We start from the raw sequence: 27,339 nt of genomic DNA on the forward strand, positions 1-27,339 counted from the left end.
ACTCCGCTCTGTTTGCCGAATGCCGTCGCGCTGATCGGAGGGGTTGCGTGTCGCTGACTGCTGCCCCACCCCGCCCGGTCCGGTAAGCAGTTCAAGGTGTTTGCTTTTTCACGATCCATGTACTTTTAATCCGCTGAGGGGAGCAAAAGGCGGTGGGAGAGAAGAGTTTTTGCGCTTCGGCAGACGATTGGTTGCGGACCTGCTCAAGTACCCATGTAATGCTCCGCACGGACAGGCGCGGGCAATAGGTTTTCATGCATGAAATTCAAGATAATTTATGAATTTTAAGGACGGGTGGAGAACTGAGAACTCCAAAAGTCCCAGTATCTGATCTCTAAAACACTCTGCTTTCAAGGGGAAGTTTCAGAACTTCCCCGTCAGGTATTCCAAGGCAACACCACTCAGAAGAAAATTTTATGGCTCTCCCATGAGAATGCAAGCAGAGGATTTCAAGACAGAGACTGCGAAAGGCCGCTATTAGAGTTATACCCAACCGTCCTTCAAATTCGTGAACTGGCCTAGAAATTCAAGAAAATATTTTTACCGTTATGTACGGTGTAACTAGGGGAAGGATTTCCACTTCAGCGTGTCTACCCCCACTGAAATATCTCTATGCAGCACGCGCCCCAGTAAGAATCAACCCTCAACCCTCTATTGAGAGTTCCCCATCACGCCCCCACAATCAGGACTCACAAGTCAGAAACCTTCCTGTCAGGCAGACAGCGGCAGCCGACGCCGGTGCCGGAGCTCGGAGGCGTATGGGAGGCTAGCGACACCTAGCGGCGACGGAGGCAACCTCTGCTTGTGACCGCCGCCGCGGCGCCCGCGGGCGACGCTACCCCGTGCTATATACAGTGTCAAGTCTGCTAGCATTAGCTGGAAAAGTTTGGACTGTCCGGCGTACAAAAAAGTCGGACAGGAGATATCACTTTCAGGTTCGTTTGCGGGTTTGAGGGTACGACTTTTCCCTCTGTAGTGACTCTTGCCTGACGCCGTGCGGGCCGCAGCGGAGTGTTGAGTCCCTCGATGCAAGTTTTATACTTTAGTATCGGAGCCATAGGCATAAATCGCCGTGTCTCCGGTCGACCCGTCTCTGTGTGTGTGTGTGTGTGTGTGTGTGTGTGTGTGTGGGCGCGCGCGCGCGTGTGTGTGTGTTTGTCCTGCTCAATGGAAGAGCACCTCTTGATGTTATCACTCTCAACCCGGTCGGCCGGCAGGCATGTCAGGCAGGAGGCGAAGGGGAGAGCAGGCGAAAGACGAAAGGATGGCAACGGAGCAAATGTTGCAGAAAACACGCACACACAGGAACACAAAAAGCACACACATACGCACAGCTGACTTTACAGTCCACAGTAAATATAGTAATGCCGGTTGGTTCTTCTTGGCAAATTCCAAGGCCGCAGAGGGCCTCTTGTATTTTCGGTGCTGGTCAGCAATTTCTGACTTTGACAGAGCAAGTTGTTGTTCTGTGCTCTTATACGTGTGTCAGATGCAGTAAGAAGTCCTTGTTCCAGGCCGTTGTCCTGGAGAGCCGCATGGAGAGTCCCGTCCGGCGCGCGGACCTGTTAAACACTAAACCGTCCTGTACGCGTCACAACGCACCTCGCCTCGGCCGATAAGGGTGATAGGAGGGTCCAGCCGCGCTGCGCCGGTGCGATGTCGTCGCCTCTATCTTTTTCTAACACTCTCGCCTTCTCTCTCGCCCTTCTCTCTCCCGCTCACCATCAGAGCGCCGGGTGACCGGCCCCCGTAAAGGACTTTTTGATTGATCGTTGAGGACTTTGATGTCTGTGTCTCGGCAAGGCCCCCGCCCGCCTCCCGGCCGGAAATCAGGTGTAGTATAAACAAAAGAAAAAAAAGACTCAAACTCCATGAGGGCGACATCACCATGCTTGTGTGTGCGACAGACTCTGTCAGGAAACAGCATTCTCCAGATTTTTATTAACTTCATTCGCGCCAGCTTGGCCTTTTGCTGTTCTGAGATGCTTTTAGTCCAAGATAAGGGGGCGCTCGCTATGCATACCGAGAGTCAGATGGCCGACGGTGACTACCGATAGTACGGCGATGCCTCGCCAGTAGCAGCAGCTGGGTGAGTTCGGCCCCGGCACTCCAGCAGGATGGCATTTAGTAAATGAGAGGGTCGCCGTCGGGGAGGCGAGGTGTCAGCGAGGCCCGGGCAGCGGCCCCGGCCCGGGGCGGAGGGTCCACGCCGATGCCGCCGGCTGATACGGCCCCCGCCCACATCTACTTTGGCCATGGATGATCGGTTAATTCTCCCAAGTGACGGCGACAGTCACCTTCTTCTTCTTTTACGGGGGGGGGGGGGGATAGAGGGAGGGAGGATAAGACCGAAGGCAAGAAGGAGAAGGACACGCGGAAGAACAAGGCAAAGGTCCTGCAGGGCGCGCGCATATGCGGAGCAGAGAGACTGAAACCTGAGGAAGCAGATTGCAATCGATATATTGGATTGACTCTCTCTCGCCCTGCGACATACGTCCTCCTACCTGTCCGCAGCGGTGCCGGTGTATATGCCACAACGCTGAAAAGAACAAAATAAGTGATAATAAAAAGAGGGGCGCGGAAGGCGGTGTTCTGCTGACTCGCGCTATATTTACGCCGCGCTGTGTGGACACGACACCTGTTTGACATGTGTCGACAGCTGCTGCTCCTGCTGCTCAGGGAGCGAGTCCCGCCCCGCCACGCTCCGCCTTGTGTTCATTCATGAGAATTTGCAGAGAAGTGTGCGGGGCTTTGGTCCCGCTCGCTGGCATCCCTCTCCCTCTCTCTCGCTCTCTCTCCTTGTCCGCTGTGTGTACCTCCTTGCCTCGGCTCCTGTACGTACGCATGTTTAAATATTTTGCCCCTGATTTATCGCCCCGCCGGCTCACGCAAGGTGGGGGCGGCGCGCGGCCGCGGGGCGCGCACCTCGCACCAGCCCGCCCGGCCTGACGAGTAGTATTTTTCATAGCTTTTATGAATGGCATTTCGCGTTGCGGCTCGGCGGCGGGACTCGCGGGTCGGGGCCCGGCTGATGTGACGTGAGATAGAGCCACATAATCGAGGTTTCGCACACTATCCGGCGTAGAGCCGGAAAGGAATCACAACCGTCTGCTTTGGGTTACATACCGATAGTGTCCAACCGAGGAGCTGAGAAAGACTAAAAATATACACATTAATGAATTACCAAAAATATGCTTCTTGTCTCTCCTTTTGCTTACCTACTTGCGGATTTCAGAGCAAACTCCCCCCACCCCAGGTCGTCTTTGTCCGAGTCACTGTTCTCCACGGGTTAACCCGACCCGAAGCCTGCTCTCATCTCAGCAGCGGTCACGGCTCGGACGTGCGCATTTACAAGCACAGACGTAAAGAACTTGTTCAAACGAGCCTTGTGATCATGCGCCCCGTAAAATCATGTACCGGAACCGTTTTGCATGGAATAGGCTCAGGCCTTTGATAAACAAAATGCGGCAATTCGTAAACGTGTCTCGTGGTGCGTGCGGCCGCGGGAACTCGAACACCGTGCTGCTGCTGCTGCTGCTGCTGCTGCTGCTGCTGCTGCTGCTGCTGCTGCTGCTGCTGCTGCTGCCGCTGCTGCTGATACTGCCGATGCTTCCGACGTTGTCCTGTTACTTACTTAGCCGAGCAGTTTGTTGATATGAGTTTTATTTTCTGGTACAACAACAGTGCAGTCGGCATGAAATTGATGTTTCGCCGGGGTGCAATAGGTATGTGAGCGTCTATTCCCGCCATTGAGAGGTGCGTATCTGGGCAGAGGCGCCCCCAGCCGGCCAGGACGCCGTCGGCAGGCGGCAGAGGGACCGAGTCCTTCCGCGACGGTAGGGATGTCCAGAGAGCCCACCGTGTCCGCGCACGTCCACGGACTGGGGTCGGGTCGGGTTACTCGCCCAGAACACGGGGCGCGAGAAGGAAAGGATTGCTTTTGTTTTTCGCTCCCTGCGCCCGGTGTGCGTCAGGTCTTTATTCAGAGCTCTGTTGTGCTGCCCTTCCAAGCTGGTCAACATCTAGCCTCCAGATCCTCCAGGTCCAGGAGGCGGGTACTATAATATGTCCCTACTCTCTGCGCGTGCGTTGTGTCCTAGATTGAGGTCCTTCAAGGGTTGTTCCAGACCTGCCCGAGGTCCTTCCAGACCTGCCCGAGGTCCTCTCTAGATGCGCCTTCCTTCCCGGGTCCTGCGGGCTCCCATTCACTCCGGACGGGACGGGGCCGTAAAGCGGCGGTGAGCGGCGAACAAGTTAATCTCGTCCGGACAGCCAAAGATCAGTGGCGTGGCGTGGCGTGGCTCGGTGTAGCGGCTCAGGTCAGAGATCGTAAAGTGCTGCGCCGAGTCCGAGAGGCGCTCGGGGCAGACGTCTGCACAAATGTGCGGCGTGGAAGGCAAAAGTAACCACCCTTTCCCTCCTCCCCCCTCCATTCCACCCTATCCTCTATTCTCTCTCTCTCTCTCTCTCTCTCTCTCTCTCTCTCTCTCTCTCCCGCTGAACGCGCTCACACGACGATCGAGACGTCCTCCTGGACGACGTGAGACATGGGAGGCGTCCGGTTCATTCACTAAAGCCCGACCGGATCGCCTCCACTCCGTCTTTATGACCCTCAAAAACAGGCGACACGGTACAAGACGGGGGACCCGGGGGACCCGGGGGACCCGCAGGACCCGGAGGGGCATTCCTGCCCGGCCTGACCGACCCCGCCTGCTATCTCTATCGGAGTGGCTCCTTTAATGCGGTTCGTATTTTACTCCTTTGGGTGCCCTCCCCCCACCCCTCCCGCCCCAAACCTTCTGATCGGCCCTGGCGCGCGCGGCGCCGGTCCCACGAATCGGTCCGGGTTCCCACACTATTTTGCACCTCGCAAATTTATCAAAAAAGGGATTTGAAAAACCTCTGTGTTTTTATGGAGTTCGTTAGAAAATTTGATAGCGATTTGATTTGTTACATATACACTTAAACATTTTAAAAGCAGAGTATTTTCGTAACAATCCAACCATTGCAAGCTCTCATAGCGCCTGATCGGTAGGCAATATCTAGTCTGCAGAGCACTCGTGCACTGATGGGTGGCCTACCCTGATCTTCGCAGGCGCCGAACTCCTGTTATTTGCCGAACGCATTCGTTTATCGTCAGGTTAATCTGAGGAAAGCGGCGCCCTTGAGAAAAGGTTAAATTAAAACTAAATTAGTGTTCAATTACGTGGTAATTTGCTGGTAATTTGAGACTGTTAAATTAACATGTCATTATGTTTAAATTAAAGGTCCGAAATGTAATTACTCAGTAATTAAAATTCATTTAAAACTAATTTATGTTCAATTACTCAGTAATTGAATTTTGGTGGTTTAATGTAATGTTAATGGATGGTAGTAATTACATTTTTATGAGAAAAAAAGCCAAATTTGGGGTATCGAACCCGCGACTTTCGTGTTACAAGTCTGCTATGCTAACCACTCTGCCACCACGGCTTCTTGGTACGGCTTAGCGCCGGAGAGGATGTCTTTCTTAGACCAGATGTCAGTCATAAGATTTTAATTACGGTGTAATTAACGGGTAATTTAGCAAAATTTAATTAAGGCTTAATTAAATATTGCACGCAGAAAATTTCTAAGTCCTCAAATGAAAAGTAACTTAATTACCCTTAAATTAAAGTTCCATTTACTTACATAGAATATTTGACAGCACCCAAAATTGAGTATGGTTTTAATTAAAGTTAAATAACATTGCAGTTTACTGTTCATTTGAGGACTTAGACCTATTCTGGGCAATGCGTCTTTAATTTATTTTAAATTAACTTTAAATTAACATGTAATAAACGGTTAATGACCCGAAATGCACTAAATTACTTTTAAATTACATTCTAATTTAATTTCTGCCACTTAATTACACTTTAATTACTGAGTAATATCTCATAAATTACATAGAAATTAAACCGTTTTACAAGGGCGTACTTTCTGGACGATCCCTAAGCACGAATGGCACGGCGCACGCACAGGTAGTGCTGTACCCGGCCGTACTGTACGCGGCTACGCGTCGTAGAACGCGGCGGTGCGGATGACTTTGCGTATAGACAGTCACAGGGGCAATAGAGGCCTTACAGGCAGAGGGAGCAAACTTGAGGGACACTTCACTATAAATTGAAGCTTGCACCAGTTTTTCTGATTTTTCTCCATTTTTTCCTGATTTTTTTTTTCTGATTTTCTTTGATTTGCTCTGAATCCTTTTTAGAGAATTTCTATATTTTTTTCCCCTTGTTGTTCCTTGATTTTTACAGAGGCATTTTTCTCCTCGGGTACCGGCGAGTGCAAAGAAACGCCCGGCAGTGCAGCTTTGGCCCATGGCAAGCGCAAGCCCGACCCGCGCGTTGTCGCTCACTGCATGGCCCCGTGCGGGTAGGCAACCCTCCCACACGCCTGCGTTCTGTACAGCATACCTACCTCACGCACGGCGCGCTTCTGGCAGGTGCTGCAGCCGGCCGTGCAGTACCGGTGTGAGTGCGCTGGCAGTCACTGCCATCGACCCCCTTCAGGTAGGTCGGCACGAGCTGCACTGACCTGCAGCCCACCTCTGACTCGCCCTGCTCGCGGGGAGCGCGACCCGTGAAAAGCGCCGCACGTCACCGCAGCGACGGCATGCGGACCGCGACCACCACAGCGGGCCCGAGAGGGAAAACGGGGAAAACCTTCGACCGATTGTCTTGTTATTTCCGGCGCCGCGCATGGTGTTGTCCTGACGAGGAGCAGGAGCAGCAGAGAGGTCACGGAAGAGCAAACGCCGCGGGGCACGCGTCGTCTGCCGCCGCGACACGTAACGTGCAGTGCGCCTGTCGCCGTGTCGCGCTGCTCCCGCCCGTGCCGCTCACGCGCCAGGAGCGCTCCGTGCGTGTCGGTGTGGTGCGGCGTGGCGTGGCGCGGCCCGTGAAATGATAAAAAGCCCTCGGTGCCGCGGCGCCACCCGCAGTCGACGTCCCGTCCGCACGACCTCACCTTCGCTTCCGGCGCCGCAGCAGTGCCCCGTCCATCACGCCCGTCAGCTGCAGGTGCGCCCCCAGCTGCGCGCGCCGCGCCCCCCAGCCGCGCCGCTCAGCAGCCGCAGGTGCAGCCGCAGGTGCAGTGATAAGCGCCTGCAGCGAGCGCCCCACCCGGAGCCCGCCGCGGGGCGCCCATTATGCGTTAATGAGATTTTTCCCGCCCGGTATTCAAAAATCCGCGAACCTGCAGCACCAGCAGTGAGCAACCCACCCACCCGCCGCACCGCCACCGCCCGCGCGGCGTGGCGGCGGGCGGATCCCCGACACCTCGTCCAGCCCCCGGTAAGGCGGTGGGAAACAAGGACGGATGACTCGAGCCGACGCGCTGCCCCGGCCGGGGCGGCCGTGTCCGAGGAACTCATCAACGAGTAGCCGACGGGTCGTTTGTTATGATCGCGTGTGGGAAATAGTTGGTTATTGCTGCCGCGCCCCGCCACGCCCCGCCACGCCCCACGCCCCGCCACGCCCAGGGTGGTGCACTACGCTGGTGTGAGGTGGCGCATCTCCCCGCCGCCGCCGCTCCTAGGAATCACCATGCACCTCACTCATTACGCGCTCTTAGCTGACGGCCGTGTCATTTGTCGAGATCTTAAAAAGTATACACAGAAAGATATTCCGACAAATTGCGCCCGCGTGTTGACGGGGAGTGATCTTTCGTTGCCTCCCCTTTCCATTCCAAAGGTTTGTTTAAGACCTTTGGGGTGTTTCATTTCGTTTCCTAACACTTCTCGTCCTCGCAGTGTGAGGTCTATAGCGGTCCAGTGCACGCCATTCACTGAAGGCACCATGATATTTTCTGACCAGATTGTGCAATGGAAATCCAAGTCGCTCACCTGCAGGTGAGAAAAGAATAAACACACCTGCAGTTGTACGACAAAATATCCACACACTTGTAGGGTGATAAAATTGAGATTTTGTACACTGAAAAAGTTAGACGTTTGCCTGGCCCACTCAAGTGTGTGAATGGTCATTCACACATCTGGAGGTGTGTTAAAATTCTGTCACACAACAGCAGGTGTGTGCGATTTTTTTTCACACACATCCGAACACTTGGATTTCATTTGCGACTTTCTTGGACTTTCTTCCGACGCCCGTCTGACGTGAATGTGTCCGCAGCATGACGCCGACCAGGCTGATGACGCTGCTCGGGGTGGCGCTTCTCCTCGCGCTGCTCAGCTCGTTCGCGGCCGCCGACGACCAGCAGCAGCAGCACCAGCAGCTCCCGCAGCACGACAAGCAGACCGTCAGGCAGAGGCGGCCCGTCCACGGCACCAGGAGGAGGGTCAAGCCGGTAGGTCCGCTGACATGAATCAAAACCATGCAACAATTGGTATTTTTGTGTCGCCAAAGTCGAGTCGCTGCACGAGCGGCCATCAGGGAAAAGAGGAGCAAGGACAGGAGTGGCGATCAAGTCACGCAAGAATTGCTATCGCACCTCTCTTCCTCCCTCTCCCCGCGCCCCTCTCTCCCTCTCAATCTGTCTGTCTTTCTCTGTCACTCTCTCTCTCTATTTCTCTCTCTCTCTTTATCTTTCTCTGTCTCTCTACACGCACACACACACAAGCACACACACACACAACAAAAAAGGTACGAGAGGTCACAGTGACGCGTCCTTCCCACAGAGATGCGCGCCAGAGTCGTGTGTTATTATTATTTTTGTCGGTACATCACGTCATTAATATCGCGCCCAGCAAACTGGGTCTACAAACTGGGTCAGCAGCCGTCACCGCCCACCTTTCTATTTTTGTTGTCGGTTTTTACCCAAAAATGTTTTTATTGAGACTGGACTGGGAGGAGAACCCACCGAGACCAAAATGTTGTACGCATGAGAATGTAAAATTTCATATTTCTCCATTGTCCAAACTTAGCTGTTGACGATCTCACAAAAGCATTTGATGGAACTGTTCGGCTGCTGCCACTTATACAACAGAGCAGAGATTTGGAAAAGGGGGAGGGGGGGGCAAAGAGGAAGAGGAAAGGCGGGTGTTGACTTTGCTCGGAGAAAAGGACAAATATTCCAGGCAGTTGTCCCCTGTCCGCGTGGAACGCAAGCCCCGGCGGCGGCGGCGGAGAGGCTCGACCATAGCGGGTTGCAGTGCGGCCGCTGCGCCGCGCTGGCCGCGAAGCAATGCAATGGGATGGGCTCAAATAAAAACGGCGACTTGACGCGGCGGGGAATCTCTGTGTGATTGCCGTTTGATGGATGGGATGGGGCCCGGCCTGCTCGGCTCGGCTCGGCTCGGCTCGGCTCGACTCGGATCGGCTCGACTCGGCTCGGCTGGAGTTTGCAATTTCTTTGCCCGCGCTTCGCTCGCTTTGCTGGCGCGGCTGCCGCAGCTGTCACGGGACGGGGAGGCCTCGCTGACCGCTGGACGCCGGCGTGCCCAGGGGGGCGGGGGCAGCGGGGGCAGCGGGGGCAGCTACCAGAATGGCGGCTTCGTCACGGCCACCACCACCAACCCCCTGCATCTCCAGCAGCTGCAGCAGCCGCCGCACGAGACCACGCCCAACAACAGGGACGCCAGATGTGAGTATATTGTTTGTTTTCTAAATACATATTTTAAAAAGTTAAACACAGATCTTGTATTGAAATTATTTGTTGTGCTCGGTCCGCAGTCCTGTCGCTGTTCACCGTGGTGCAGTTCGACAACCAGCCCTGCGCCGCGGCCTCGGGTGACAACGGCACCTGCCTGACGGTGGCCGAGTGCGGCGCCAGGGGCGGCATGGCATCCGGGCCGTGCGCCAACAGCTTCGGCGTCTGCTGCGTCTGTGAGTATAGTCAGACCCCTGGGAGACGGAAGGAAGAGGAAGGAGGGTAGTGACCACTAGAGCAGGGTCACCAGGACCAGGACGATCTCGTTGAGGAGGATGATCACCAGGACCAGGACGATCTCGTGGAGGAGGAGGGTCAGGAGGATCTTATTGAGGAGGGGGGGGGAGTCACCAGGACCTGGACGATCTCGTTAAGGAGGGGGGGGGGTCACCAGAACCTGGACGATCTCGTTAAGGAGGGGAGGTCACCAGGGCCAGGACGATCTCGTGGAGGACGGCGGCGATGTGCAACAGCTGCGACGCGGTGGCAGACGGAACGAGGTAGGGTACATACACATACACCTCGGTGTGGCAGCTTCCCGGTCCAGTTGGAACGCCCCCGCCCCGCCCCGCCCCGCCGCGCCCGCTGTTGTGTCGCCAGGCCGCGCCGCGCCGCGACGCTCTAGTTTGTGTCCATCTTCCGTGACGCGCAGCGTGACGCCCACAAAGGACAGGGCCCCGCGGCGCCCGCGCTGCGCCAGGTGCATGGAGCAGCGCTTTTCCCGTTGCGTCACCCCGTCGCCACGCGTCGCTATCAGGTCGGGGGGACCGCGGCCGTGCGCAAGGCGTGGCGCGGGCGGAGAGGAGTGTGACGGCGGGGGAGTTCGTTACCTAACTACGATTTTTACTCGTTTTTAATCGGATAGACAACTTCTTGTTTTAAAACGAGGATGTCCGCCGTCTCTAGCGCGCGGTTCCGACGACGAGCGGCCGGCTCAGGCTCATAGCGCCCTGCGAGTAGGCAACCCTCCCGCGCGCCTGCGTGGCGGTGCTGTATCGCTACGGCGCGAGACCACCCTACCTCCCTCCGCCGCCGCGGGCTAAAGCTGCAGACCAGAGGTCTGACGTGTCTTCAATTGTTCCAACCAATCCCAACAAAAGCGTCATTTTCTTCCCTGCTGCGCGCTCTTTGCTCTTTCACTACTTGTCTCGCCTCCCGCCCCTGTTCCAGTTATGGCGACGTGCGGGCAGAGCACGCGCGAGAACTGCACCTACTTCACCAACGCCGGCTACCCAGCCGCCTCGGACGGCACCGGCTCCTGTCAGCTCACGATCCACAAGGCCCGACCCGACATATGCCAGTTCAGGTAAGCTGAGCACTTCAAGAAAAAAATAAAAAATAAAAAAGAGTTACATATTTTTGAAACGAATAGGCTTTTGACATATTACTCCTCTTTAGTTTTATTTATTTTTCGCATTGACACGATTTTTCTTTACATGCAGGCTGGACTTTGACCAGTTCAACATCCAGGGCCCGGAGCCCATGAACCACGTGTGCAGCAACGACCAGTTCATCGTGTCGGGCGGCAACCCGGTGCCGGCCATCTGCGGCGTCAACACGGGCAACCACAGTGAGTGCCGCCGAGCCCAAAAGTTTGGCAAACAAACTGCATTTATTGTCAGTGCAGTGCATACAACACCCCAGAAAAATGCAAATCTGTAGTAACGTATGCTTACTTCAGGGGACAAGGATAAAATATGTTTTTCACCAGTAACAGATTGTTCTCTGAACCATATATTTTATGGTTATCCCTGCCGAAGGAACCATACGATGGTTTCTACCAATTTTTCATTTTCTTAGAGGTGTAAGGTGTAACCCTCAGTCATGTTCCATCGCCATCCCGAAAACAGTCCTGAGATGGGATGGCCCTTTGAGGAGGGAAGGAGAGGGTGATGGAGGGTTTAGTTCACGGTAAAAAGAATGTCTTGAAATCCCAGGAAATTTCTAGGATTTCAAGGTTGGGTGGATAATTTCAAGATTGGCCCTTGAAATCCCAGACCCTGCCTTGAAACCCGTAGCTTCCAAGGAAACTCCTTGGAATTTTTGTTTGGTATTCAAGGGTTTTCCTTGAAGCACGATCTGGATACTTCAAGGAAAACCCTTGAATACCAGACGAAAATTCCAAGGATTTCCCTTGGAAGCTACGGGTTTCAAGACAGAGTCTGGGATTTCAAGGGCCAATCTTGAAATTATCCACCCAACCTTGAAATCCCAGAAATTTCCTGGGATTTCAAGACATTCTTTTTACCGTGTTGTGTCATTTTGCCCCCCCCCCTCCCTTGTGGGCGCTGGGCCCCCCAGGCCCCCTCGTCTGCGATCAGAGAGTGACTCACACCCCGCCCTCCTCACGGATGAGTTCCGTGTGTCCTCTCGGAACCGCCCGATGCTGCGGCCGGGGTCCAGGAGGGCGCAGTGGATAACAGGGGGGTTCACAACCACTTCCCTGAAAATAAGCCCGGGCCCGGGCGGGGCGGGCCGCGGGGGCCGTGGGACGCTCCGGGAGCTGGCGGCCCCCCGGGCCCGACCCTCACGCGACCAAACGGAACCCAATAAGTGTGGCGCTCTGCACGAACATGACCATGCGTGTGTGTGTGTGTGCTGCAGTGTACGTGGACGCAGGGATGGGAGTGACGAACCCGGTGACGCTCACCTTCGTCACCAGCGGGCCGTCCTTCGCCAGGAACTGGAAGGTGAAGATCTGTCAGATTCCGTGCAGTTCGACCTACCGCGGTAAGTACATTCTGCTTAAGCGGTGACGAGGGTGTCGTCCAGCGCGTTGCTACGCTACCCCGCTGGAGTCACTCTGGGCGGCCGCTTTAGTGCGAGTGCGTACGCCCAGAGGCCGCTTTCAATCGGAGGCCCATTTGGGTTCGAGAGAGAAGACATCTCTTTCTTGCACTCACGATACATTTTTACCTAACGATGCACAAATTCGTACAGACATGTACCGGGTGTAACTGTGAATACGCAGCAGTTTTGCGGGGTTGCATACTCAATATGGCCGCTGGGGCCATGACCCCTTACGGGTGTAAAGAGTAGGCAAACCCGCAGCACTGCTGCGTATTCACAGTTACACCCGGTACATCACCAAAAATGTGCATATTGACATTTAGTGTGTGTTCTTGTGAAATTTTGTGTCAACACTACCAGCCTCTTTATTTTACTAACGTTGTTTCGTCTGTTGTTTACAAAAACTGTTATTTTGTATTTCAGTGTAGTAGGAAATGTGCGCACAAAAAAGTCTTCGGATAGTGAGTGTGAACAATCGTGTGCCTCAATAATGTGTGCATTTTCATTTTGCACCGCACCCTTGTTCTTGACCAAGTGTCTCGATCGTTTTCCTTTGTGATGCACCCAAAGCTCTCTCCGGCAGCGCCTGTAGACACCTGTCCCGGGTGCCGGAGCCGCAGCGCCACAGCACGCGCTCCCACTCGCCCTCCCTCGTCAGCCTCCTCCGCCTCCTGTACTATCGCTCCTCCCGCCCGTAAACGAGGATGGACTGTTATGTCCCCGCGGCCCCGGGCCCGGGCCCATCTGGTCGTGGCGGGGCGTAGCGTTCCCTACAAATCGAAGACAAACCCCGAAATGTCACCGGCTGCTGTTGCTTGTGCGTGCGTGATAAGTGCTCCGGGTGGCATGTCGCCCGTTCCGTTCATTCCGACTTGCACCCAGAAAACCGCTCCTCCGGGGAAAGAAATTTTCCTAATTGAGAAAAAGAAAATTTCGTGCCAGGAACCAAAGTCACATTTTTTGTTCGAGAGACAAAAACAAAATATTTTAAAATTTTGTTGAGCTAAAAAAATATATTTTCTTTGTTGCAATGAAAATATTTTTTGGTTACGTCAAAGTCATCGAGATTTCGGTCTCAGAAAGACACGGTTTTCAGAGTGTGTGAGATTCCGAAAGGGATCCCCAGCGGCGTCGCCATAGAGGCCAGCGGGGGACAGCCGCTGCTGCCGCCGATCAGGTCACCTCAGCCGTAATATCGTCATATAGACGCGCATATCGGTTTCACCGTCACCGACCGTCACTGACATCCTATCGACGAAAGATTAACGCTCAATTTTTTTCAAACTTTGATTTATTTACACTTTTTGGAGCGCATGCACCACGCGTGTCACTTATCGATGAGAACGGAATCCGAATCCGCAGCCCGCAGAGGGAGAGGGGGGGGGGGGTTGAACCCGCCCCGCGGACAGGTGCGTTGTCCTCCTGACACTACGTGACGACAGTGACGATCTGCCGCCTCCGAAGCACTGCCTGCGGCGGCCTGGCTCTGCCTCTCTGGCCGTCGAGATGATGAACCCGGCCGTACTCGCCTCGGCGGGGCAAGTCCTCCTCCAATGCGAGAGGAATGTGTATGAGCCGCGAGATATGCACGCCGCCGTGAGCTCCGTCCGCCTGGACGTGATCTAGTTAGGCCCCTCTTAATTGGATACCACCACCACCACCCCTCCCCCCGCTCTCTCTGTCTCTGTCTTGACGTTGCTGCTCTGTATGCCCCTGTGGCTCTGTATGACCCTGTGGCTCTGTATGCCCCTGTGGCTCTGTATGGCGTAAGCAGGGCGGATTTTTTCCATGGACTTAATTTTTAAGTGGGCAAAAATATTTTACTCTCGGGCTCACTTTGACGTGACATACCCTCTTCTGTAAACTTGGTCGGGCCTTCTGTGATCGAATTCATTCCACATTTTTTCGGCTCGAATCAAGACCTGTGCTTGTTCAAGTGCGTGAGATGTAGTACTCTCGTTCTCGAGGATTCGGGAAAACTACCCCTACCACTGGGTAGCTTCCTATAACTGAGGTTGTCCAGTTGAGGGTTGGGCGTGGACGCCGCCGTGGACGGGACATTCCCGGGCCTGGCGGGGCGGGGCCGGGGAGTAGCTGCACGTCCCCTAATTGGGGACTCAGTCGCCTATCAAAATACCGGCCAACGGCCCGGCCCGGCCGGCCAGTCGAAGGGCGGAGGGAGGAGGCGATTTGAAGCCCATTTATCAGGGCTTTGGAAGATTTACTGACCCTGCGGCCGGGCCCCGCCGCGCGCGGCAAAAGACCGAACCCTTCCTCCGTGAGCGGCGCGGCGCGCTGGAGTCCAGCTCCAGTGGCGACAATCTCCGATCTGGACTAGTGGGGCGGCGCGTAGGCCGGGGCACGGCACGCCAGGGCACGCGGCGGCCAGGCCCTGCCCCATCCCGACACGCCGCGCCCAGTAGCATCCGTCAACGGCATTCGTCGGCCCTCTTGGTGCACACGTTGTCCTCCCCCGGGCGCGGCGGCCGGCGGGCTCTGCAGCAGCGACTAAATAATTTCCCCTCCTCTCCAGAGCGGGTTGATTTTTATCGCGGGTACGGCCGGACCGAAAATATCCCGGCGAGGCAGGAAAACAAGCAGGATTTCGGGCGGGAGGGGGAGGGGGGCAACGCGCGGGAGCGCGAGCAAAGACGTGCACCAAATCGCCGGCGTCTGGCCGCGCTGCTCGCGGGGCTACTGGTCGGGGGGCTGCGGCCGGCGCCGGCTGCGGCCCGCGCGGGGCCCGCGATAAGCGATAAGGGCGAGGTGCGCGCGAATCTGTTGTAAAGCGGCCCCCCGACCAGCAGCGCCCCGAGTGACGGCGCCCATCTGTCTCTGACGAGCAGGAGCCGCAGGAGCCGGGTGGAGGTGCCGCCGACCGAGTCCTCCCGCCGCCGCCGCTGCTGGGCGTTGATCTCCCACCTGCCGCACCTGCCAGAGGTCATTCTGACGCGTCTCTGACGTGCGGGCCAGACGCCCTCATATTTTTGTCCGGAATTGCCTCAAATATTGAACGGAGGGAACGGAGCCGCTCTTTTTGGTCGCGTACGGTTACAGGGGACTGCCGGAGCCGGAAGTTGCCCCCAATCGGGAAAGGAAAAGTGTCGCAGGCGCCGCTGCCGCTGCCGCCGTCAGACGGGCGGACGCGGGAAGCTGGGAACCTGGAAGCGGGAAGCAATTCGGGGGGCCGGAAGACGGGCGGCGAACGGAAAGGGTGCGGCGTGCGGCGGGTGGCGGCGCGGTCACCGGCATCGCCGCCGTCGCAAACTGGACCAGACGGGTCCGACGCGCAGGATACGATGTCAGTGTCCGACACTCAAGCAGGCTGCCGTGTGCGTCCCCTCCTCTCTGTCTCTCCCTCTCTTCCCCTCTCTCGTGTACACCAGAATGTCTCTCATTCATTCATCCCAACCGCGAGTTTTGGACGCGTTCAAAGGGAGAGAGGGGGAGAGGGAGGGAAGTCCCACCCGGACGCCGCCATACCGTCAATCGCGCCGCCCGCGCAGGCCAACCGCTCCGCTCCCAGTCCAGTGCGGGTTTCCAGTTTTTCGGCTTTTTATTATTTTGTTTTACGACTCCCTTTTCAGCTCCCGATCACGTCGGCCCGCTCCGTGAGCTCCGTGCTCTCGTCGAGTAATCTGCCGGGTATGAATGCCCCCCCCCCCCCACTCCACCTTGACAACCCCTCCTATCTGTTCACAGCCGAGGAAGGGTGCCTGCAATACTTCACGGGCGTGTCGGGGACCATCAAGTCGTTCAACTACGAACCCAACGGCGGTCTGCAGCTGTCCAACCAAGACTACTCGATCTGCGTGCGGATGGAGAGGAACTTCTGCGGGATCCAGTACAGCCAGTGCACCGACACAGGCAAGCGTCTCTCATTCACCTCTTCTTCTAAAAACCGGATCTAACTCTTTTAAAATAGTGCCCCGTTTTTGTACAAAATATGCGAATTACCGTGTAGCCGCACTTTCTTAGTTTTCTACCGCATTCGGGCGGTTTTGCGTATTGTCTCCCACATTCCATCCATATGGCGACCCAATTGCCTCGTGCGAGAAGGCAAAACGCCCACACGCCTGCGTGGCGGTTATACACTATAGCTTCGAAAGTAGGCGCCGTTTTTTCAGCCGCATGGTACGCTTAACAACTTTTCTACTCGACAGTGAACAACCGGACGCACTCGTTCACCCTCTCGGGCGACACGCGGGGGCAGAACCCGGTCACCTCCATGGCGGGCTCGAGCTCGTGCATGGCCGACTGGCTCATCATCCCCTGCGTCAACAATGTCGGCCGCGTGTCCCAGGGGCCGTCCTCCTCCACGTGCGTGGACCGCCTGTGCGGCGGCACGCTCAGCGCGGAGGTCGGCACCACGCCCACCACCGTCTTCAGTGAGTACTACAGAGACACCAACGTGACGTTTCAGAGCACGAGCGTGAGCAAAAAATGAGAATAGAGGTGGCTGTTTATAGCCCTACCTGCATCCCTGACATTTCTGTTTCGTAGGTGAAATATAGGGCGTTATTGCTCAAGTTTAGAATGACGGATGGTCACATATTTCTATTTTTTTTTCAGGCACAGTAAAACCCTTTCGGCTGGCTTATCACACCAACAATGTAGAAGCCCCAAATGACATGGGCAACCGAGGTTTCTGCTTGAACTATGTGCAACAGCCGTGCACCAACAACTTAAACTGAAGAGCCGATCGGCGGGCATGTGAGGATGTATTCAAATTGTGATGAAATGACATTAAGTGAGTAAGTAGTATGGTGTAAGAACCAGTAAAATCATTGGTACCTGTTCAGAAAATTTTGAGTTAGATAGCTCAAAAATGACTGTAATTAAATTGTTATGTTTACCATCAGTTTATTTGATGCTTGTTTTTGTTTAAATAAAATTGCAAAATATTGAGTTTTAACATTTTTCAGGCAGGTTTCACTTGTCCCACTAGACACTCAGTTAAAGACAATATTTGAATACAAAATTGTTAGATTAAAAATATATTTGAACAGGAAAAGTTGCATTGCATTGCGTCGAACAAGTGAGAAGCACATTCTCTTGGCACAGAAAAGTTCACTGTTATGGCAAAAGAATTAAAGTTTAATCAGGAAATATATTCTTTGTCAATAAATACCATAAAATAGGATAATATTTATGATGAATTATAAAGGGTACAAAGCACTACACTGAGCAATCATGTTACAGTAAGGCACTTCAGGCACAACTAAGGCACATAATATATACAAGAATTGAAGTGTAGGTTTAAACTCAACAAGTTTTCTTTTCTGAAAACAAAAAGAAACAGAAAGGAGACATCTGCACTTCACATGCAGACAGCATCAGCAGTAGGCAAGATGATATGAATGAAGCACATGCCAGCTAAATTTCTATCAACAAAACAATTATAGGAACCTTCTATAAAACTGTTATCTCCTAATTCAAAAAAAAGGAAAGGATAAACAAAAAGACAATGTTGCATCACAGCATTCAATAACAAACAAAATTAAATAGTCATCACAGTGCATCTGCAGAGAGACAGTTGCAAAACCTAGATTAAAATAACTTTTTTGTTGTTTTTTTTAATAGCAGTGAAAAATTCTTGACTGTTAGGTATAAAGTCCCAAATAAGTATTACAACAAAATATATAGTAACATCGAAAGACGAAAGGAACAATTTAGTGCCCTCAAAATTTCAAATGATACTATTAAACCAAAGAAAAACTATCTATTATACTGAATGGAACTTTGATGCATCTTACAGAAAAAGCAAATGTTTTAATAGCAATTCAGTCTTTTCAGCAAGACAGTTTGAGCACCTAAAACACATAACATTACACCATTAAAATAGTTAGTATGTCTTTTTCAAAACTCTTTTAACAGTGTGCATTCTACTAAACATATATACTGTAATCAGTACAGCTGATATATGTTGCATTGAGTAATAAAAACTTATAGAACACCAGTTGCCTGACAAGGGAACGTTTTTTGGTAATGGTCAGACTTCAATGACACTTTAAACTGTAGTTATATACACCCCTAGACAAGGTTTGGCACTGGTTTTAGCTGCCCGTAGGGTGTTGGAAGGTCAAACCAGTGCCAAACCTTGTCTATGGGTGCAGACAACTGCAGTTTAAAGGGCTATTAAAATCTGACTGTGTCACCAGAAAATGTTCAGTCGTGATCAACACTTGGTTGATAAGGGTTTTTAACTCAACACATACATGATAGGCACATAAAACATCTTAACAGAATTTTCTGTACTTATAGTATACATCAGTCACTAACTATACTTAATGATGGTGCAGTTTAGGAAAAACATGTCTACAATAAAATAATTTGATACGATCTAAGATCTATTAATACAGTAGTATGGTAAACCACTAATTTCAGACAGAAACAGAAAAAAATAGACACCAGAGATACCGGTTCATTAATCTGTTATTGTACAGTTACTGAAGTAAGCATAGACTATTAATGTCTGGTAAAGGAATGTTTAAAGATACAGGGAAGCAATTCACTTATAATTTTGAAATCCAAACAAATGGAAGAACATACAAAGATAGTAAATTAACAGTAATGGGATGGACAACAGATTTTTGTAAATACTGCAAAGGAAATGAAATTACAAACCTCATAAATTATAAGTACACAGATAAAAGTCTTTTGACCTTAAATACTGTGCTTGATACAAGCCTGGATTAGGAAATCGTAATTCACAACTCACTGTGAAGCAAATAAGTTTGGTGGTTACTGCAAAGGTAGATCTTCAGCCCAATGGTGGAAATTCATCCAACATAGTCGAATGAGTTCGGCAATTTGGACACACACTGTCCTGCAAAAGCCATTTCCTAATACACTGAAAATGGGAGAAAAAATGAGATGATTTAATAGTTATAGTTGCTAGCAACACATGAAATTAGTTGGAAAATGGAGTTAACTCGATCCTTACATCTTTGTGGAAACTGTGCTTGCATTCAAGTGAATAAACTTCTTTGGCACTCATGGAGGTCATACAAATGCAACACTCATCTTGATCACCTCCCTCCCATTCAACAATGGGTGCTTTAGCTGTTCCCCAAGCAGCCTGACCAAACTTTTCCCAACCCATGGAAGCTGAAAAAGACAAATTTAAATATCTCATAGACTTCTAGCCAAGAAAAAGAGTAGATATTCACAAATAACCTACTCTGTTTACTCTGTTTATTGAGGATCTCTTGAACTTTGCCAACAATATCAGAGTGGGTGAGTGACGAAAGTGTATTTCCATTTCGGTATCGAGCCATTTTCAATGCTTGAGTGAGCTCCATGCTATAAAACAAAACATGAAGAAAAAGTATATGATTAATTTTTTCTATAAATAATAATACAAGAATGTACTGTATTAACACAAATAGAAGAAAGTCTCACTCATTTCTGTTCGGGAACATTTTTTGAAGATTCCTCATCAACTTTTCATAATTGGACTCGCTCTTTGTGCCTTTGACAAGGGGACGAACTTGGGGCTTGGTTGGTACAATAGGAGTCATTGAAGCAGTAGCAGTTTGAACTCTGGGCTTTGGAATTGCACCCTGTTGCACTAGTAAAGACTGTGCCTGTTGTGCTGCAGCAGGAGGGGCTGCAGATGGAACAGGTGTAGGGCTCTTGACAGCCTAAATAAGAGATATAAATACAGGGGTAGTAAACAGAAAATATATATAGTCATTGTACTACAGAATAATTATGAATTAACATACTGTAGTATTGGGTGCAGAAACAGGTTTTGGAAAGGAACCCTGGGCTGATTGCTTTGACCCAATGGCACCAGCTGCTGAGAGATTTTGGTTAAACGCACTTCCATTCATTGACGGGAATGGTAGCGGACTAGGAGTTGAGCGAGATTGGCCAATCATGGACTGAACAGATGGATTCTGAGAACTAGACTGCTGGTATGACATCATCTGGGGCATCAGGGTGCTGAGTTGAGGCTGAGGTGTTATCATAGAACTTGCTCCAAAGGTCTAAGAAAACAATACAGAATCAAAGACAGTGCTAAAAAGACAATTACAAATTAACAGCTGTACTATTGCACTTCTTACCGGAAGAGGAATGTGGGTACCATTGGTACTGCCAACATCAAAAGGCAATGCAGAGTGTATGGGATTTGGCGTTGGATAAGTATTATTCCATAAATTGGATGTTTCATTTTGTGGCTGTCCAAAGAGAGAAGAGGGAGGCATCGCAGGGAATCCCTACAATAAAATAGAAGGGATACAAAAAGGGATGCAGTTCAGTTACAAACACCATTCCCCTGATAAGAATAACAAAAAATAATAGTAATGAAGATATACCTCAGCTTCCCTGGTCTGAGACAATGCCTGTAATCCATTGGAAGCGAAAGGTCTAGATGGATAAAATTTGGATACAGGATAGTTTCGAGACATAGCATAGTCTTCTTGTTTTGGCTTCAGTAAAGATTTTATGTAATCAAAAGCTCCTTCGTATTGCAAATTTATTGGTGTGTCTGGTACTTCAACCACCGAAGGTAGCTGAATGTCTTTGCCATTCTTTAAATTCTCAAGTTCTTGGTTGAATATACTCTGCAAATTAAAAAGGGAAGTGGTACAAATACTTACATTAACAACATCTGATTAGATAGGCAATTAATAGAAGACGAAATCACTTACATTTACATCACTATTTTTTTGACTATGGGCTATCATATCGTCTTCAATCGAATCTATAGCAGACTTAATCTCAGCCTTTGTAGGTCTAACAGTGTCAGACATAATATCTTGGAGTTTAAGAAGCACATTAATTTTATCATTGCAGGCTTGTCTAAACCTAAAATATAAGATTGACATTTATTACATGACATGTTGCAGCTACTGTATAATAGACACCATAGACAAAAATGAATGAATCTTACTTTTTGAATTTAAAATCACAAAATTCTTTCCACAGCTGTATATACATTTGATCTTTATTCTTCAACAATTGTATGAACTCCTGCTCTTTGTTCAGCTTTTCGACTCTGATAAGTTTAAATTAGATAAGGTTAAACAAATATAGTTAGAGAAAAACATTCACTAAAGAGAATTGTATTGAATATTAAACTTACTGCAATCGCTTTTCAAAATTGTTTATTTCCTTTGCATGTCTTCTCCGAGTTTGATCCATCATGGCCTCAAGGTCAGCTATTTTCTTTTCATGTTCTTCAACAATTTCTTGATACCTCTTTGAATCCTGTTCCAGGCCAGAACATTTCTTTTCAATCTATAATGTAAAGTACACGGAGACCATTGGTAAATCAAATCAGACAGATAACAGAGAAGAAATTCTGGAATCAATTATGAAACTGCAAACCTCCATTATTTCCTTGTCTTTACAGTTAATTTTTAAATCCAGTTCCTTCTGAACTTTTTGTAAAGTTTTTTCATGTTCAGATTCTTGAGTTGCCTGGGCATTTTCCATTTGCTACAAAATATAACCAAAATGTCTCAGTAAACTCTTGAGAGTGTGTAAAGTAATAAACCAATTTAAAGAGAATACATACCACTTGCAAGGATTCAATTCTTTGATGGAGCTCATCTTTCTCATACGCCAGCCCTGATAAATGCTTCTTCAACGATTGATTTTCCTTAATTAAAGAAACTTTCTCTGGATCCAAAACATCTTCAGTTTGCGAATCCTTTTCAGCTGTATCCTAAATGAGACAGGTGTCATAAGTCTAAATGCTAGCAAATCATTTTTCAAGCATTAACACATGCTAGGGTAACAGTAATGAAATTTTAGCATATTGTTGTAAAATATTTAACTCTGCAGAAAAAAAAGTTAAAACAACAGAATACAAAGTGAACTTACGACTTTGTTAATCCCCTCGCTCCACTTCTGAGCAGCAAGAGAAGACATCACATCACTTTCACCTTGACATGCTGACCTTTCCTCGGGCAAGTCTACAAGACTGTGGTCAATTTCTTCATCATCATCACTCATATACACCACATCAGACTGAAACAAGGGAGAAGGAAACAAAAGATAAATTTTGCGCTGAAAATTAAACTTGTTCTTTACAAAGTCCATACACTCAGTGCCCTTTAGGAAGGACGAGCAGTTTTCTCAGTGCCGTGTATTAGTAAAAGTGATGGAAGTTCTGGGTGTATTGGATTGGGGGGGGGGGGGGGGAGCACCCCAACAATGGGGCCCGGGGCCGGGCCGGCTCGGCACCGAAAACAACCCTCAACATTTGTAAAGAGTTCTCAAAATATAACAGTTAAAAGTTTAAAAAGTCAATTGTTAGAAAAGACACCAAGGTTCCTAATTTTCCATGTTTACTTCCATATTTGTGGCTGTTGTGTCCTCTGAGATTAAAATGTCCACTGTTAAAGCTGGGTTAGGGACTTAGGATGAGAATCTGCAAAATTTGTTAAGAGATCTCAAAACAACACTATTAAATCTGAAAAAAAATTAATTAATTCATCGCTTTAATTGAGACCAGCATTTTTGCTGTGCAATAGCACTACTGTCGTGCCTGAGAGTGTTGTGTGTTCTGAGATAAAAGTGTGGACAGTTCAGATATTACACTTCACTGAGAACAATATTCGTTCTACCTACCAGGTGGGATGGTAAAGAACCAGTAAAAAATCGATTGAGACAAGGAAAACTATATTACTTCGCACCCAGCTCAGAATTACTATTTTGAGGTGAGTAGAAATTTTACCTTTGATATGCTGGAGCTCTGTGGTACAAATGGTTCAGATGTGGGTTTAAGTTCGCCATTCACATTTGAGTTCATACAGCTAGTTTTAGATGTAACAGAGACTGGATTGTCATTACTGTCTTTGTCACTGATACTGACATCAGATTCTGATCTGTAATATAAATCTGAATCTTCCCTGGAGCGGTCAGATGTACAATCAACATAAGCAGACAAAGAGGAGCTTAATTGCGAATTGGTGTCACAGTTATTATTGTTAATTTTGGTCCTCCAAGCATCATTGAATGAATCGGTTGAAAATTGTTTGTCTTCTTTATGTGTATGTGAGACTTGTCGTGAAAACAAAAGGTATGACACACTCTGAGTTATCTCAGTTTCTGCATTTGAAAACATGTCCGGAAGTAAATCAGATGTTCCAATAATATCATCTATCGCAGCAAACCGTTCTGATCTTAAAAGAAACTCTGAAACACCTATAAGAAAAAGAAAAGAGCAAAAAAGGTGTTAGACAATCTTAATAAACAACAAAGTTAAGACAAACATGAAGCAGGAATAAAAAAAATTAAGCTGATGAAGGAAAAAAACACAAATGTACTTACTAGAGTATTTGTCAGTAAAAGTCTCTGGAAGCCCTAAATCATTGTTGATTGTTGTTTTCCATTTTTCTTGCAGATCTTCAATTCTGTCGTGACCATTTTTGTCAAAAACAGACTGATAATAACTGGATGTAGGACATAAAAGTAATGTAATTCACAAAATTTCAACTGCAAAGTGATAGTGAAGTGTGTACTTACGAGAATACAAACTCAGCTTGTACAGTATCATCATCATCTATTTCATTTGGACCAACATAAGATGAAAACTCGGCAAAAGGGTGGCCAAAACATTGTAATTCAGGATTCATCTGTGAAGAAATTGTTATATTATACATGGAAGTAGACTGGTGTATAGATAAAGAGTTAGAGAGAGACAAAACAATTATTCAGATATTTTGAAGTTCCTTACATATTCTTCATCTGAGTAACCAAATTTCATAGACCGACAACGCTTAAGGATTTCCAGAATAGTGTCGCATTTAGAACTGAAACAAAATATCAAAGTTCAAAACAATAACAAAGAATGCAAGGAAATATATCACTAATTGCCATAGAATTATCAACTAACCTATTAAGAGTTTCACAGGTTAGATCCTCTTCCGATGAGCAGAATGTGTTAATAATAGATGGTGATAAAAGTAAAGGTTCTCGAGAGCTCTGCTCATCCTTAAAATGAGATACTTTTGATTTTGCCTGCAATATACTATTGTTATTAATATCTCCTCCTGCCTCTTCATCTGACTTCTTCTTGCTTTTCTCATTGGCTAATCCATGAACAAGTTTTTTGAAGTCCGCTACCACATCTTTCATTGCTACTTCTTCAGAAACAAAAGAAGTTGGAGAAGTGGAAGAAGACATCTTTTGAGAAGGGCATCCAGCTAATTGCCTTACTACTTTTTTAAAGTCCTCTACAACAGATTTCATCTCTTTTTGTGAGTCTTGTGGTATTTCTGTTACCCTTGTCGCAGAATCACTTAAGATGCTAGGCTGTTCTATTTGAACTGGCCCAGGTGCCAAAGGAATAAAGAGGGTTGTGCCTTGGTTGAGCACAGATGTTTTGTTCACCACAACTTCCACACAATTCCTTTGATGGGGAGTTGGATTAGTAGGTACCACAAAGCGTTGCTGAGGCAGAAAGGGTGCAAGGGGTCGCTGTGGCACTTGATAGAAAGAAGGGGGTTGCTGTGGCACTTGGAAAGGTGGAATGGGTTGGTAAAAGCAAGGAGGACTTCCATAAAAAATATAAGGAGCTGGAGCTGGTGATGCATAAGGCCTTGAAATGACAGTAGGTGTGAACCGAGATTGGACCACTATGGGTGCTCCTTGTACTTTTCTTGCGTTATTTGATTGCCATCCTGTTTTGGCCGGAACGGATGGCTTTTTCACAAAAGACTGTCGACATGGAATGGCACAGGTGGAATAGTTAAGGATGGGAAATTTAACTATGGACCAACAGTTCATGTTTTAAGTGGGTGGGTGGCCAGCACCGTTGAGCTGCAGGACAGGCTCCGTCTGTCACCAAGCTACCCTACCTAACTGCTCTAATAGTGCTGACCACTCACCCTACAACTTTCAAAAAGCTTTGTAAAAAACAACAACACAAAAACAACAGAATTTTGTCAGATGCAGTGAATACCACATACATCAAACATTTGAGGGAACTTCCTGGCACAGGTTATGTGTAGATTATACAATGCTCCAATGTAATACACAGTTAGTAGAGATTAGTGAAAAAAAATAAGCTGAAATTTAGTTTTAGCAGGTTTGGCAAAGTGGGGTTCACTGCATCGATAATTGGAGTTGGATAGAGAACGTTAAGTGTGAGAAATTGGGCTTGGTGAAGCTCACCTTGCTTGAAGATCCCGATTGTGAAACTGGCGTTGAATTAGAGGTGTTACCTGGTAAACTGGCAAAATAAGAGAGAACATTCAAGTTTAGTTCAAAACTGTGTTCTCACCATTCTGTATGAAGTGACAGAACCAGCAAATAAATGACATTCCAACTGACGAAAATACAAACCTATGGCAAGTCATTAACGGTTTCTTAAATCCTTCAGGACCAATTAATTGTGTTTCTACAATTACAGAACCATTATCTTTGTCAGATGAACATTTCTCAGACAGACAAGGCATGTCAAGTAAATCCTAGAAATAAAAAAATGACGTAGAATGACCAGAACAGCAGTAAGACACAAGCAATTTGAATGATATACAAACCTTTGGTTCCTCCAGATACGAATTAACATGTTTAAGATGTTCCCAACAGGAATTATGATACGCAAATTGACATTTTGCACCACATTGTAAAAGAATAAATGGTTTAAAATCCGGATCTCTAGAAGAAGAGTATAATAGTAACTTGACACAAAATAACAACCTAGGGGTCCACTCAAGCAGCACTCAACTTACGAGAAGTATATCTCCCTTGCAGGAACTATGTGAGAACTATACTCTAAGCACTTATCATAAAGGCAAAGAGCATCAGGCGGTTTGATATTTTTGCAATCTTTTTGAAGAGCAAGTAATTCTTTATGTAAAAAGTCTTTGCTGGTTTCTTCAATTACTTGCTGCAGGCCTGGCCATGAGTGGTGTTTAACCTTCGACATATTCTGAATTGACTTCAAACCTTTCTCTGCAATTTCCAAAGCTTTTTTGAACCTAGAGAAATGAGAGAATGCAAATTCAAATCACTGATATGATAAATGAGATCAAATAACTTTGAAACTTCTATTTAAAAGTTGACTAACCTGTTCAAGGAGTAAAAAGCTCTAGCCAAGGCAAGATATAAGGCAGGAAATTTAGAGGCATAACCAGAATCAATCAGTTCCATCAGGTATTCGGCAGCATCGGCAATGTTTTGATAGTCATTGCACTTAATTAATGCAACACACAATGAATATCTTAAAATCACCTGTGCTATGGGCATTTTCTAAAGAAAAGAATTGTAACAGACATTAACACTATAAATTTCTATTGATTAGAACCATAGGCAAATTGCAATTATAAATCAATAACACTAACCAGGCTAGATTTAAAGGGTATCTTTTCCAAAACAGATGAGTAATTTGAAACTGCATCCTGTGGACTGTTGTTCAAGAGAGCAGTAGAACCAGCTGTTAGAAGTTCCCTCTGAAAAAGATTCCAAGCAAAATCTGGATGATGACCTACCCCGTATAAGAAGGGGAAAATCCGATTGCAAAATAAATTACCTGATCATCTTTGACATTCTTGCTACCTGCATGTCTGTCAAGATCTGAGTCAGAGCAGGAAGTGTCCGCCTATAAAAACATAACAAAGACAATTAATCTATGTTAGGGGTTAGATGGAAAAGGCCCTTAAACTAACAGGTACATTAATGATCAAAACAACTGAGTATTGAAATTACAAGTCAATCAATTCTTGCTTACCATGGTTCTTCAGTTAATTAAAATCAGAGAAGTATCTGGAACAAAACAATGAGATGAGAGGGAATGACCAATCAGCACCAGATCGATACATTTTGCAGCACTGCAATAAAATTTATTGGAGGCTTATGACTTGTCACTTATTCCAGTATATTTCATACTTATAAGACAAAGATTGTTATGAAAGATGGACCACATGAAAACGCCATCAAAATTTGACCCCTAATAATGCA

The 27,339-nt window shown here is 48.4% G+C and overlaps 2 protein-coding genes across 9 annotated transcripts in view; one reads left to right on the forward strand and one right to left on the reverse strand.

Moving 5' to 3' along the window:
* On the forward strand, positions 1-17,325 carry LOC113204916 (uncharacterized). 4 transcript variants are annotated; one of them, XM_052272109.1, is made up of 10 exons: positions 1-82; positions 8,151-8,325; positions 9,372-9,561; positions 9,651-9,803; positions 10,798-10,933; positions 11,070-11,197; positions 12,232-12,357; positions 16,120-16,284; positions 16,581-16,805; positions 16,990-17,325. In XM_052272109.1, exons 2-10 carry the CDS (start codon positions 8,152-8,154, stop codon positions 17,109-17,111), a joined length of 1,419 nt encoding a protein of 472 aa, XP_052128069.1. In that variant the 5' UTR covers positions 1-82; position 8,151; the 3' UTR covers positions 17,112-17,325. The 4 variants fall into 4 exon arrangements, with proteins under 4 accessions (XP_052128069.1, XP_052128066.1, XP_052128068.1 ...); XM_052272106.1 differs by lacking the exon at positions 1-82 and adding an exon at positions 6,967-7,111; XM_052272108.1 differs by lacking the exon at positions 1-82 and adding an exon at positions 6,967-7,099.
* Positions 17,261-27,339, reverse strand: part of LOC113204899 (E3 ubiquitin-protein ligase TTC3) — an 11,196-nt gene continuing 1,117 nt past the window's right edge. For 3 of the 5 annotated variants that reach the window (XM_026420275.2, XM_052272103.1, XM_052272104.1), the window contains exons 2-27: positions 27,110-27,144; positions 26,912-26,980; positions 26,724-26,831; positions 26,450-26,631; positions 26,112-26,360; positions 25,920-26,037; positions 25,723-25,847; positions 25,552-25,609; positions 24,272-25,095; positions 24,113-24,188; positions 23,902-24,011; positions 23,707-23,828; positions 23,111-23,580; positions 22,255-22,401; positions 21,947-22,096; positions 21,757-21,867; positions 21,512-21,666; positions 21,320-21,424; positions 21,078-21,234; positions 20,742-20,990; positions 20,490-20,642; positions 20,148-20,411; positions 19,822-20,063; positions 19,601-19,722; positions 19,364-19,527; positions 17,261-19,270 (exon numbers count right to left, since the gene is read on the reverse strand). In XM_026420275.2, coding sequence (XP_026276060.1) covers positions 19,181-19,270; positions 19,364-19,527; positions 19,601-19,722; positions 19,822-20,063; positions 20,148-20,411; positions 20,490-20,642; positions 20,742-20,990; positions 21,078-21,234; positions 21,320-21,424; positions 21,512-21,666; positions 21,757-21,867; positions 21,947-22,096; positions 22,255-22,401; positions 23,111-23,580; positions 23,707-23,828; positions 23,902-24,011; positions 24,113-24,188; positions 24,272-25,095; positions 25,552-25,609; positions 25,723-25,847; positions 25,920-26,037; positions 26,112-26,360; positions 26,450-26,631; positions 26,724-26,831; positions 26,912-26,980; positions 27,110-27,112 — 4,623 coding nt within the window. In that variant the 5' untranslated portion in view covers positions 27,113-27,144 and the 3' untranslated portion in view covers positions 17,261-19,180. The remainder of the gene's footprint in view (positions 19,271-19,363; positions 19,528-19,600; positions 19,723-19,821; positions 20,064-20,147; positions 20,412-20,489; positions 20,643-20,741; positions 20,991-21,077; positions 21,235-21,319; positions 21,425-21,511; positions 21,667-21,756; positions 21,868-21,946; positions 22,097-22,254; positions 22,402-23,110; positions 23,581-23,706; positions 23,829-23,901; positions 24,012-24,112; positions 24,189-24,271; positions 25,096-25,551; positions 25,610-25,722; positions 25,848-25,919; positions 26,038-26,111; positions 26,361-26,449; positions 26,632-26,723; positions 26,832-26,911; positions 26,981-27,109; positions 27,145-27,339) is intronic. The other 2 variants (XM_026420276.2, XM_052272105.1) reach the window with 2 other exon arrangements.

Source organism: Frankliniella occidentalis, unplaced genomic scaffold, assembly GCF_000697945.3.
Source record: "Frankliniella occidentalis isolate FOCC.00 unplaced genomic scaffold, Focc_3.1 Scaffold187, whole genome shotgun sequence".
NCBI classification, from domain to species: Eukaryota; Metazoa; Arthropoda; class Insecta; order Thysanoptera; family Thripidae; genus Frankliniella; species Frankliniella occidentalis.